General features: G+C 38.3%; 1 protein-coding gene across 2 annotated transcripts; it reads left to right on the top strand.

Annotated features, from left to right (window-relative positions):
* Positions 1-64: 64 nt before the first annotated feature.
* NPQ7 (antigen receptor-like protein (DUF565)) lies at positions 65-6,844 on the top strand. 2 transcript variants are annotated; one of them, XM_090003787.1, is made up of 3 exons: positions 65-199; positions 3,010-3,195; positions 6,263-6,844. In XM_090003787.1, the coding sequence occupies exons 2-3, from the start codon at positions 3,023-3,025 to the stop codon at positions 6,696-6,698; spliced, it is 609 nt and encodes a 202-aa protein (XP_089859913.1). In that variant the 5' UTR covers positions 65-199; positions 3,010-3,022; the 3' UTR covers positions 6,699-6,844. The 2 variants fall into 2 exon arrangements, with proteins under 2 accessions (XP_089859913.1, XP_089859912.1); XM_090003786.1 differs by lacking the exon at positions 65-199 and adding an exon at positions 759-787.
* Positions 6,845-13,348: the final 6,504 nt, after the last annotated feature.

The raw sequence follows: 13,348 nt of genomic DNA on the forward strand, positions 1-13,348 counted from the left end.
GTTCGTTCGTTGGCAGTGGTCAAATAGTGAAACAAGACAATAATCTATATATCAGTAGGTTCCCCTTTCCCATACGGCAGGCTTGGCCAACCTTAAACTATTCCTCGTAAAATGGTGGTGGAGATGGTGGGCACAGGCTTCTCGAGCGCGCGTTGGTAGGATCTCGGCTAGAGCCATCGTGGTTTTCCTCGATCCTCAGGTGAGAAAGTTTTCTTCTTCTTCTCCGTGGTGCCTTCATCCGATTGTCTTGTTATCATGGTTTTGATTGTGGGATTGTTGGTTGTGAGTTTGTGGGGGGTTTCTGTGTTCAGTTTGCCTCAAAATAGGGATTCTTTTCCTGAGATGGTGTTGGCATTTGGTGGGAAAGGAATCGAGTTTTTTTCTTCTTTTTTGTTCTTAGAAGGAATAGCTACTACTTGCCTCAATCAAACAGTAATGGGTCATTGGGGGGGGGGGGGGGATCTTTGGTGATTCTGATACATCTGAAACAGAATGTAGAGGCTTCGCCTCTTTTTGCAGATGCAAACCGTTTGATTTTAGTGGATAATTGCCTCTATTAGTCAGGGGAACTGATGATGTGGTGGTTGCGGTCATTTTCCCGATGGTGTAGCGGCCAAGGTGCATCAAATTGCTGGAATTGCTAGCCAACTTATTCTATCCTAAGATGGGGTGCATCTCAATTGAGAAAATGCACAGATCTGTCACTGTATTTGCCCTGCCATTGATTGGTTTGAACTCTATACATTATTCTCAGTTATTGGGACGAAGCATGGATGTTACAGCAATGGTAATGACTGCAGAAAATTGTTATCTTAATTGAGTGTCTTGGGACAAGCTGTTAAATATGGGTTTCAAGTATTTGAAGGTTATTTGTAGGTTTGGGGAAGGTTGTGTGTGTGTACAGGTTTAGTTGAGCAATGCTAACTTATTCCACTGATTTTATACAAAACAGCACCACATTCATGAAACTAATGTTGTGTTTATGCAAGTGTAAGCGGTAGCTTTTATGCAAGCATGCCAATTATCTGCCCTTTCGTTAATGAATCTACCAATTTTTATACAAATGAGACCAAAGGTGTTATTGATGATTCCATGTAGCTGACCTCAATTATACTTCTATAGTCTCCAGTACAGTCAACACTGCTTAGTCTGACAGCAACTGAAACAGAATTTCATAGAAAAACACCTGACTGATTACACAAATGAAGCACCAAGCAGAATCTTGTGAAACCATTGCTCTTGTCTTGATCCAGGTATGGATCAGCTCATGAACAATGGCCTCTTCTGCAGATTATATACCAAATACCCTCAGTTTAAGGCAGAATGACTGACCAAAATATGAAAATTTCCACCAAATTGCGATCACACAGGAACAACTCTGATGCAGGAGCGGAGCAGAAGACCCGGATCCATAAGGATCCATTTGGATCTGATTCATAATTTGGATTTTATCATTTGGATCTGTTAGAATTTGGTTCATTTTTGTGTTTTGGTTCATTTGTAACGGATATTGGATTTATGTTTAGATCCAATATCCAGTTCTTATTAGATTAGGATAAGTTCTATCTTTTTAAAGGGTTATTAAAGTAGGTAGTTTACTTTGTTTAGAATTAAGGAAAATCTCATCTATTTATAGATGAAGGATCTCTAAATGGACAGTGGAGTTGATTGGAATATAAATTCACTAATTTTCTTGTTTTCCAGTTATTTCCTGCATTTGCCTAGTTATTTTTCATTTCTTCTAGACAATCGTAGTTGGGTAGAATTTTAATATAAATAGAGCCTCTTCGGTTTGCATCAAACTCCCATGCCCATGATACACCATATCGGTCAAAAACCAATCAAGAAAATCTGGGGGTTAAATGTGACGGTATTTGGTTTATGAGCATACAATATGATAAGATTTCATAGCCTTTGATACTGTAAGCCATATGTAGTTGGCTCAACTGGATTTGATTCTGTTGGCATTAAACTCAGTCAGATGACCAGGGTGGATATAGACATTCTAGCAAATTGGTATCTCATAGCATAAAAATACTAAATTTGGTTGTCTTATAGCATAACAAAGTGGAGTTATGTACAATATGCTGTGACCTCGTGGACCTCTTTTTCTATGATCATTATATTTTAGCATGGATTGACTTCCACTTTCTTAAGTCATGTGATTCATCATAAATACCCATGACTTCCCATAATTTCAAAAAACCACACGAACGGGTTGGATATGGGTTGAGCTAGGTTGATCCCACATTCGGTCTGAATTTCAATGAATGGGTCTGGTTTCCGATCCAGATCTGACTCAAAGCACATGGTGGAATGCTGGATATTGATATAATTTGACCCCCCTTTGATACTTGGTCCATAGTAAATGGGTCAAGTATATCAATTTTTATGTGAAATAGATAAAACAGGTGACATTGGTCCTGTATTGGATCCGGTTCTAAACTCTCATGCAGGAGGACAAAAAACACTGATTTCAAAACTTGGTGGTAATCAAACATGTAATTAAAAATCCAATGTTGTAATCCCTTTTGCAAGCAAATAGGGAATTTGAGATCCCCACTGAGGTCCTAGGATCTAAGATCTTATGATTTGAGATCCTACTATCTCAGATCCCCTCATATCTTATATAAAAGAAAAGACCCACTTCATGGGAGGCATATTTGGCTCCCTTGGAAAGTAATTGAATTCTTGTCCTCTTGAAGTTCTTTTCATTTCTTAAAAAGAATGTGCATATTTTTTGTCAAATTTGGTGATCCCACACATGCGCACTAGGGATTGTTAATCTTAGTCTCTTTATATGTCCTATTATTTCTGTCCTAGGCTCCTAGCACTTTTTTCTTTCTGTTGTAAATATGCATATGTGTGACAGTATAGAAGCCTGTTCAAGACTTTCTGATCCTTCAAAATTTTGGTAACTAGAATCATCATTGTGCACAAAGGATCATCAGCTTTCATTCATTCACAATTTCTAACCTAGTCCTTTTGTCATTTTGTTTTTCTTTTTAGTTCGTTCTTTGGCATGACTATGAGTACTATGCGGTTAGTCATACCTGTTATGGAGATTGACAATTGGGAGAGACCATTTGATACAATTGTGGCTTGTTCCTTCAGAAGGAGCTGGATGTTTAAACAAAGTTCGGTTAGACAAAATTCAGAGTTTCTTGCAGTTCCTACAGGAGTACATGGAAAAAGGTAAACATTCTTCAGCTATTGTGTCCCTAACAAAAGTTCAAGTATATGGTAATTTGCCCCAAGGGGTGGCTTAGTGGGGTGGGGCCTTGGCCACTAGATGGCAGTCAAGGTTTGATTCCCATGGGCGTCCCCCCTTTCCGCAAGCCAATGCCCATCATAGGCCTCGGGGGTAGCGGTCCTTGCCTCAGAGTTTTACACCACCGGCACGACAACCGTAGGTATGGCAAGCTAAGCCAGCGTGACCAGGTCTTCGTGCCGGGTGCGGTTTCTTTGGGTTACAAACGAAAAAAACTATATGGTAATTTAATTTGAAGCTAATAAGATCATCTTTATCTTGTGCTGGTATTATTGAATGCTTTATTTCCTTCATCATAACAGCATTCATCTAGGAGCTTAAGAAAATTTCTTCTGTTGACCTTTTTCATGTTCTGTGTTCATTGAATATGAATCATATGGTTAACAGTTGATATATGTAAATATAAGCATTGAGATGTTACATTAGCATTCTTTTGTTTTGATGTAATTGATCAATTATGGCCCAGGAAAGCATACATATGCTCATGCATGTTGTGTGTGCACTGTGCGCACGTGCTGTTGCATGCGTGTTGCCAATATCAGTCTCATGAAATATTAGCAAGGCAATTTTTGTGAAGTGGTTCTTCTTGGAAATTCTAAAGAAAAAATTAGGCTTGGCAAACTTTTAAAAAGAAGAAATTATAATAAAACATGAGCACTAAAGGACTAAATCTATCTTTAAAAATTAATATTTTAGGAAAACTTGCATTTCTAAATATACTGAGATGTTATTATATTTGTATTTTCTTATGTTTGTAGACATGTATCTATCTTGATGGTTGGAAGAACGTTAAACAGTGTTTTCCCATGCCTTTACACCATTGAAGCTGAAGAGGTAGGCAAGATAGATAAGCACATATTAGAAATAATATCATTAGTTTGGAGGAACGTTAAGGTTGGTTTATGGTGATCTTGTAAAAATGTATGGAGTTCTGATTTATGAGCATCTCATATATTGATATATATGTAGGAAAAGATGAGATGATAATCCTATTTTCATAATAGAATCATATTGAAACAAACTGCTTATGGAAGGTGTAGAATGTGAAGGAGACAGACATGTGATAAGCAACAAATAGCCATCTCTGCTGATAACTGTCTCACCAATAAACATATGAGGGTCCTTGATAACCACTTTTTTTGGCTCTTAAAACCTCCTCCAACAGATATCGTTTGGCATCTTTCTTGCTAGTAAGTATTGACACCTTATAAAAGATCAATGCAGACCAGGCAGAACCATTTTTGCATGTGAAGTGTTGATCTGGCCTACCCATCAGTTCCTATTTGTTGCATATCCTTAACTATACTTTTAGGTGGCTAATTATTGTTTCGAGTAGATTGATGTACTCATTTTATTTCTTGATCTTTATTTTTCTAGGAATACACTTTTGATCTTTCAACATTAGCTTGCCTATGTGAGGTGCTAACACTTGGTATGGCATGTATCATGGCTCCAAATTGGAAAAAAAATGCCGATAAAATATGTAAAATTCTTATATAAAAAAATTTATTGTCCTTTAAAGCAATCATTAACTTAAATGCCATGGCAAGACATGTGTGAGATTGGGCACTTTAGGTTATTCTAGATAGGAAAAGCAAGTCTTGGCCCTCTGGTTCTCTTAAATATTCTTCTTGTACTACTACTCCTTGGCCCATTTGCCACACCCTCACCAGCTGATATTTGGGCACTTCCAAACCTCATACTATAGAGGAACTTCACTAGTGGGTCTAATACTACACTTGTTCTTTTTAACCCTACTTTTCCAACTGAGACACAGTGACACTTCGTACCCATATGTACACTGATGTTTGTTAGGGTATTTATTTTTTTGTAATGTAGCTCTAACTCAACAGCTTGGTAGCGAGGCCATTTATTTATTTATTTATTTTTATGATATAGATGTTTTTGTGATTTTATTCTAGAGGAAATCTTTTGTGCATTGTTGTCAGTATTGTTTTGAATCAGCCTGAATTGGCCAATTTGTATCGTGTCAGCCAAAAATCGATTCAGAAATCAGTATCGGTCTATTTTTTTAATATTTTAAAAAAGATTAAAAACATTTCTTAATGTTTTTAATACTTTAATATGTTATTGACTCGTGTCATCTGCTGGTTAAGTATTAACCAATTCAGCTCGATTCAGTTCATATTGAAAATTGATTCAGTTCCAATACCGATTCTAACAACATTGCTTTTGTGGCTATGAACCACGATACGATGCAGTGGTACACACTATTGTTTGTGTAGATCTAGCCACCAAATATCAAATCTAATCAATCATCTCTAATGCATCGTCAGATTCGATTTTCAAGGTAGTGAAAAATCAATGGCTCACAATTCATGAAAATGAGGATAGTTTAAAAATAGCCCAAAGAATCATCTTGGAATCAACTTTCATGCATGGAGATAGTAAAAAAACCATGCTAAGCATGATCCAAAGATCAGCTTTTGCTTTTGGAGACTGGGTCAACGTAAATCAAGGGTGTAAGTTATGGTGGTTTGGTTCTACAAAGACGCACCCTTTATTCTATAGGTAAGAGTACTTTTATAATTCTCATGCTATTTGTTTAAGATGGTCATGTAATATATATTAGATAGTGGAAAGAAATGAGACATTAGTCTCTCTCTCTCTCTCTCTCTCAGGTGCCTGAACTTGCATCACTATTCATTTTCAAAATCAGTATGTCTTGCTTCTATGCTTCAAAGACCCTTGGCCAGGAGATGATCATTTCTTAGATAAGTTCGTTTTGAATTGTGAAGCAGCCAGATTGATTGTGTCCTTTTTTATTTATGATTTCTTAATTTTGATTACCTCTAATTAATATGGTGAGTTCTTGTCAACACTGTAAACTTTACTAATGCATCGTATACTGCCTTTTACACCACCACCACACACCCGCCCACCCCCCCAAAAAAGAAGAAAATCTTGGTGTTGGCGTTGGGTGATTCTGAAGGTTTTTGCTAGATATGATTTTTGTCTTTTCCTGCTTAGGTGCCTGAGGGGAGCTTCGAGTATTGCCTTTGTTTTAAATACTGGAGGTTCTGATGCCACAGGCAATTCAAGTCCAGATGAAGATACTCCTGCTTTTGGTGGGACTCGGCTGGTGAGTATAGTTCGTGCCGGCAGCAGGCAACTATTACAAAAGCTTAATGCAGCTAGAAAGAACTTTCCCATGAAAATTTTTCTCTTGCTGTTGGGTTTCTACACAGCAAATGCATTGGCAACAATCCTAGGGCAGACAGGTGACTGGGATGTCTTGGTTGCTGGTGTTGTAGTAGCTGCCATTGAAGGTATAGGAATGCTCATGTACAGAAAAACTATGCAATTACCAATAAGAAGACTGCAGTCTTTCATCGTGATGGTAAACTATTGGAAAGCGGGTGTTTGCTTGGGCCTTTTTGTTGATGCCTTCAAATTAGGGAGTTGAGGCATGTGATTACTTGGTAATCTTTGGTAATTCATATAATTTGTCTTCTTGAACCATCTTTTGTCACTATATTCTTGATTACAGCTCTTTCTGGAGGAATGCTTTCCTGTTTACAATACTACGATTTGCCATCTCATTTCACTTCTGCAGATTAGTTGCCTGACTAAACAGATCCATTTGCAATTGTTGGTTTTGAATCTTCATGGCCTTCTTCTTTCAAAAAAACAAAAAATCTTTCATCCCCCAGCTCTAATATGGAAAGAAAAATCATGGGCCTTTATATCTTCAGTTTGACTCGGACTTTTTTTAACTAGTTAAAGTTGAACTACCAAAGGCTATTGTGCTTACAATAGGAAGAGAAAATTTGGAACTTGTGCTAGGATTGCACCCAGTCAATGTGAAACTTCATCGACTCTTGATAGAGCTTAATCTAACAATTTCATGATACTCTTTTGCTTACATGCGGCCCCTGCTGCTGTTAAAACAGCAGCTAGAATTGGAATTGAAATGGTTAACCCTGCTTATGCCCCGACAAGGGCACCTACTTGGCTGTGGGGTGAGCGAATGAGGTGGTGCTTCCGCCATGTCATGAGTTCGAATGCCGGAGGGGGTACCTCTGTTGTGCAAGCTGAAGCTGCAGGGTGGCCTCAGAGTTTTATGCTGCTAGAGAAGCGACTGTAGCTCGGCAGGACTCTCTTTGGGAGCTGTTTCCCCGTGTAAAATTGAAAAAGAAAATGGTTAACCCTGCGTACGCTTGGTGAAGCAGCAACACTGAATTTTGTAAAGTAGTGGCGTATAATATAATGGGTGGCTCTAGGCTTTGGCCAATAATAGAATGGGATGCTTTTTATATTATGGTTTTCTGTTATGTGATCGTTGAGGAGGGCGTTTATTCAACCCAAAACGTGGGAAGGAGGACCACTTTCTGGTTAAAGTGGCTTTTTTCTCCTGAGAAAAAGCCCGTACTTTATATGCACTGACTCTGTTTTCACATGAAAACAGGGTCGCAACCCCCTTTGGGGAATGACTTTCACCCCGAAGGTGCTTCCTTCCCCTAAGGGGGTGTTTGTTTCATGCCCTTTTCTACGAAAGAGGCCATCTTTCATAGGAAATAAGGTCTCTTTCCTACAAAGGGTGAAACAAACTTGTCCATATAATAAATGCAAAAAAACAGTTTTTCTGTCAAAATGGTTTCATACCTCCACCCGGGGAATGCACTTTCCCTCCAAACTGGCTCTCCCCCCCTCCCACCACCACCACCACGAGAGATGGGGTAAGGAAAAGGATGGGATAAAAATGGGGTAACTGGTCTCATAACTCTACTCCTTCCCTTGATTGTTGATATAAAACTGGTAGTGGTTCAACCAATGACCCAAACTTTTCTAGATGGATCCAATAACATTAAGCTAAATCGAGATAGCGATCACGAGAAGGTTAAGAGAAACACGAAGAGTTTGGGAAGAGTTTGGGTCTAGTGGAAGCATGGATTTGCAGAAGAAACATTACTGAACTACAACAAATTTCAAGCAAATGTGTGATTGAAGGATCTATATGGATCTAGATTATTGGTGGTGCTCTATTTGAAAACTGATAGTCCGAGGGAGTTTATGCATTTGTAAATATGGTAGCTGCCAAATTCACTCTTTAGTATAAATATAAAGGGAAGACAGTCTCACTTATTCTCCCAAATGCATAAACTTGCATTCCAGCTACCGGTTAAGTAGTTTGACCATGTACCTACCAAATGCATAAATTTTCATCCCAGCTGCCAATTTCCAAACAGAGCTTGAAATTGGCAAGGGCTCCAGGTTTCTCACAGATAGGGGTGCAAAAGGACCAGATTGATTAGTCCTTTGATAAAAATTAGATATAGAATCTAACAAGATCCAATCTAATCTGCGTCATAGATATTGAAATGTGTGCTTTAACTGTAAAAGCCACGGGCAAAGTGCAAGTGAGATGCAGACTAGGGGTTCGAAACTTGAAAGAGGAAGTGGGTCCCTTGGAGCAGGTATGGTATGTGTGTCCTGAGAAATTCCACACATATGTAGAAGCTAAGGACCACTCTGGTGCCTTGGGGGTCATTTCCTCTCCCTTTTCCTATGGGCACCTAGGGCTAGCAAATCAGGTATAGCTGTTTGTGAGCTTGGTTCCATCAGCTCGCCCAAAACTCTGGACTTGTAAAGTGAGCTTGTGAGCGAGCCAGAAGCAACTAGTGAAGTGTATACAAGCTGAGCGAACAAGATCTCTCTCTCTCTCTCTCTCTCTCTCTCTCTCTCTCTCTCTCTCTCTCTATATATATATATATATATATATATATATATATATATATATATATATATATATAAGAAATCTGAAATATGTAAATCAGCAAAATATGTAAACTAGTATGAACCGAGATTTTCATAGTTTGTTTGCAAATCTAACCCTGCATATGCATTTGGCTTGATCCGTTTGCTTGAAATCGACTATTGAATCATTGTAATTGAATAAAAAAAAGTGATTTTGTATGCTTGAATATTTATGAAAAGTCTGAGCCATTGATTTTCAAGCCTTAAAAGATCCTTCTTATACGTCGTAATAAGATGATCTAAGAGTCTATTTCTATAAAACCAAACATCTAAAATCGCACATGTATGGTGAAATTTTAGAAAAAAATAAAGAAAACATATACAATTTTTGGTGCATAACAATTTACATATTTTGTTGGTTTACATATTCTAGTTACCCTATATATATATATATATATATAGAGAGAGAGAGAGAGAGAGAGATGTGTTCCTTTTGTCCACTTCTGCCCCTTCAAAAATGTAGTTTTGGAGTTTTTTTCTCACATCTAACATCATAGATTTGATCTATAAGTTTTTTTAGTGGGAACTGGCTTTTGGATCACCGAAATCTGACTTGTATACAGGTTTTTTTGCTGATCCAAAATCAACGGCTATGAAGGTACCAGTTTTTCTCGGCTCATAAAATTATGTTTTTTCATCAAAAAAATATGATTTAAGAGTCGATCCCCACTAAATCAAGCATGTTAAACACATCTAATGGTTCAGATCTATCATAAAACACTTCAAAATTATGGGGAAAATGGTGCAAAATGAGAAATTAGACCTAATATGTTCAGTTTTCTCTCTCTCTCTCTCTCTCTCTCTCTCTATATATATATATATATATATATATATATATATATATATATATATTAGGAAGCAAGTGCCACATAATAAGCTGGGGCTGGGCTCGGCTCCTGATGAGCAGGGATTCACCCTTAACAAGCCGAGCCCAATCAGCCCAGGCATGTTCGTTTAGCTCGTTACCAGCCCTAAAAGCATGTGGACCAAACACAACTAAGCTTTGTGTAAAGTTTTGGGGAGGGACCCCAGGGAAGTGGTGCAGGTTAGCTTCCATGCAAATCAAATCATCCTTTTACCAGTTTGTCTGTGGTTCTCTGCCTTATCCGTACCACGTTGTCATGGTAGCATCCCTTTATACAATTGGCTTTAGAAAAGAACGTCCTTGTGCATGCAAAGTTTTGCAAGCATGCCACTGAGTTACAGTTGTCGTTGATCACTTCAATGATTCTTCATGTTTGAGCAAAATCTGCAGAAGTTTCTCTTAGGCTGTGAGTGAATTTGATGGAAATGAGTTAGAGAGAAATGGTGAAAAATGAATTTAGAAAGAATGAGAATAATGCATCTTGTTTGGTAGCACCTTTAAGGACTCTTGATCCTTTATTATGTTTGGAGACATGCATATATATATATATATATATATATATATATATATATATATATATATATATATATATATATGGAGAATAAAATGAGAGTTATTAAATAGCAAGATTTACCATCATCTTGAAGTTTCCTATTCCAATCGAAAATTTTCAAGTAAAGCCCTGTTTGGAAACTAGTAGCTGAGATGGGAAGTGTCATTTGAGGAAGTGGGAACTGTTAAATCCTGGATTTGGCCGTCATGGATTTCATTCTTTAGTGTAAATACAAAGGTGAGAGGACCTCACTTTCCATCCCAAATGCATAAACACCTATCCCAGCTGCCAGTTTTCAAACGACAACCACAAGGTAATTTGACTAAGTTTTTGCCAAATAAATTAACCCTTGTCTCAGCTCCCAGTTTCCTATCAGGGCTTAAAAGTATCTGGCCAATACTTCTTATCTACCAAGAACACCAAAATAAGGGAAAAAGAGGAATTTGCAGAAATGGATTGCCTCCCTGTTTTTAGGAAGCAGATCAGGTCATGCTGAAAATGAGCGTTTTCGCTCATGCTGACATCGTGGCCATCCGATTTATATTTTAAAAAGCTCAAAAGTCAACAAAACCACGTGGCATTCATCCAAAATGCAAACAGACGGCCACGATGTCCGCACGAACAAAAACGCTCATTTTCAGCATGACCTGATCTGCTTCCCTGTTTATAGGGGTTTACTATTTTTACATGCGAATCTGGTTCTGCTAGTCCCTATGTAATCCCCCATCTTCGTAACCCTCTTAAATCTTATGATGCAAGTTGTTTTGATCAAATCTGACCACATAGATCAATTCAGCATATTTAATAAGAATTAACCCTTGGATTATATTTTTTAACCCATAAAAAATATGATTTTTTAAGTCACATTTTTTATTTTGTCAACCATGGATTTTTGAATCGCCAGAAAATCCTACACACGAGTCGGATTTTGGCCATTTAAACATTGATCTTCACTAAATGAAGGAGGTAGATCACATCTAAGGAGTCCAATTTGATCAAAATAACATGTGTCAATGAAATCTCAAGGAGGAGGATGAAGATAGGGGTGTAATAGAGGATGAGTTGAACTGATTTGTTTTACTTTTTAGATGGCAGTTCATGTCAGACAATTCACTCTGGGACATAAAAGGAAAAGTTTAATATATATTTCATTGTGGTCAACATGATAAAAGAACAAGAAAGCTTGTTCATAGTTTTTTCTACTTGGAGAAACCACCCCATGTGCAAAGACCTAGCTGCGCTGACTCAGCCTACAGTACTTACAGTCACTGTTCATGTTGGTGTAAAACTCTAAAGGCTTACCCCTCGACCCCAAGGAGTCGCCAAGCTTCGGCTTACGCAGAGGGTGACGCCCATGGGATTTGAACCTAAGCTGCCTGTCAAACGGTCTAGGCCCCATCCCGCTATGCCGAACCCCTTGGGTCCTTGCTACAAGGCACTTTCAAGCTGTGAAAAAGAGTAAAACTGGATTCGGACATGACCAATATGCATCAAACATAAATATGTTAGGTAAACCTATTGATGGAAGGTGTAAACTTTTAGCTTCCAGACGTTTCATTTATGAGCCTCTTTAAGTATAATGCCGTTACAAGAATCAACCAACCAATTGGCAATTATAGTATAAGCTTATGTGACATGGACACGGATGTGTATGCTGACTCGATAAGGACACATGGCACAAGCACACAATTTTTTTGAAAGCCAGCTGGGACAAGATGCACGGTTTTTTTTATTTTTCGTAAGATATATTTTAGTTATTTTCATATAGAAACATATATATATTACTAAGGGCTTATAAAATAAAAAAAGTTAAAATTTAAATTCAACATGAGTTAAAACTACCAATGAATATTTAAATTCAACTATGAGTTCACTGGCTAGAACTATTTTTTTTTAATGAGGAAGAACCCTCACTGAGAACTGGGTCACTCCCTAGGTGGCGTCACTGACAACCATTGATCAGGGTTGTCTGAAACGTTCAAATCTTGGCGGGTGGAGGTTAGAATTAAATATGATTGAGTATAAACAAATCAAGTTGCTGCCGGTTGGACTCGAAGACAAGATGGTAACTCACTCTTATGGGCCCCAAGGCCACCATGTCTCTGACTCCACGGTCAGTAGGCCCAAAAAGTTGTCAACTGTGACGAGACAATCACGGATCAAAACCCAACGGTAGAGGCATCTCTTACCTTGCTTGAAGCAGAGGAGCTTAATTACTTTTTTTGTTTGATATTTACACAAAGAAACCACCCCCAAGAATAGGGATGGCTGGGGCAGAGGACAAGGTCTCCACCTCCGTCCCATCTCAAAATCCTGCCCTCCATCCTGGCTTTCATCCTCCACACAGGTTTTGATTTAAACCTCCATCCCCGCCTTCATCCATGTTTTATGTCCTCCATCCTCGGTCCAAACAGGGGCGGGACTCTGTTTTCCCTCAATCCATCACCATCCCTAAAGAAGGATTTGGGACAGGGCAGAGTAAGACGGGGACGGGATGGGAGAAAGCGTAAGTCCATACCCACTTCCATCCCCACACAAATTTTGATTTTAACCCCCATCCCTGCCTCCATCCCCCGGTCCAAATAAGGCGAGGCGGGGCCCCATTTTCCCCCGGTCCATTGCCATCCCTACCCAAGAACAAAGACTTACTTGCGCTGGCTCTGTCTACCGTCTCTGTTTGTCGTACTTACGTCATGGTTCTAGCAATGTAAAACTCCATGGGTTTAGAGAATTTTATTTGCATCAACAAAATCATGTTTTGGATCAAATAGATTTAACAGAAAACTTTGAATTTTATTTTATCAAATTTTTAGTACAATATAAGCCATTGTTTTTTATCACTTTAAAAACAAATAAAAAAATTGCTTAATTTAATATTGTG

This window comes from Nuphar pumila, chromosome 4 (genome assembly GCF_984573655.1).
Source record: "Nuphar pumila chromosome 4, dmNupPumi1.hap1.1, whole genome shotgun sequence".
Classification (NCBI taxonomy): Eukaryota; Viridiplantae; Streptophyta; class Magnoliopsida; order Nymphaeales; family Nymphaeaceae; genus Nuphar; species Nuphar pumila.

Coding starts and splice junctions, on each gene's coding strand:
- NPQ7 (XM_090003786.1), top strand. Junction 3,196..6,262: donor ACAGGAGTACATGGAAAAAG/GTAAACATTCTT, acceptor TTTCCTGCTTAG/GTGCCTGAGGGGAGCTTCGA.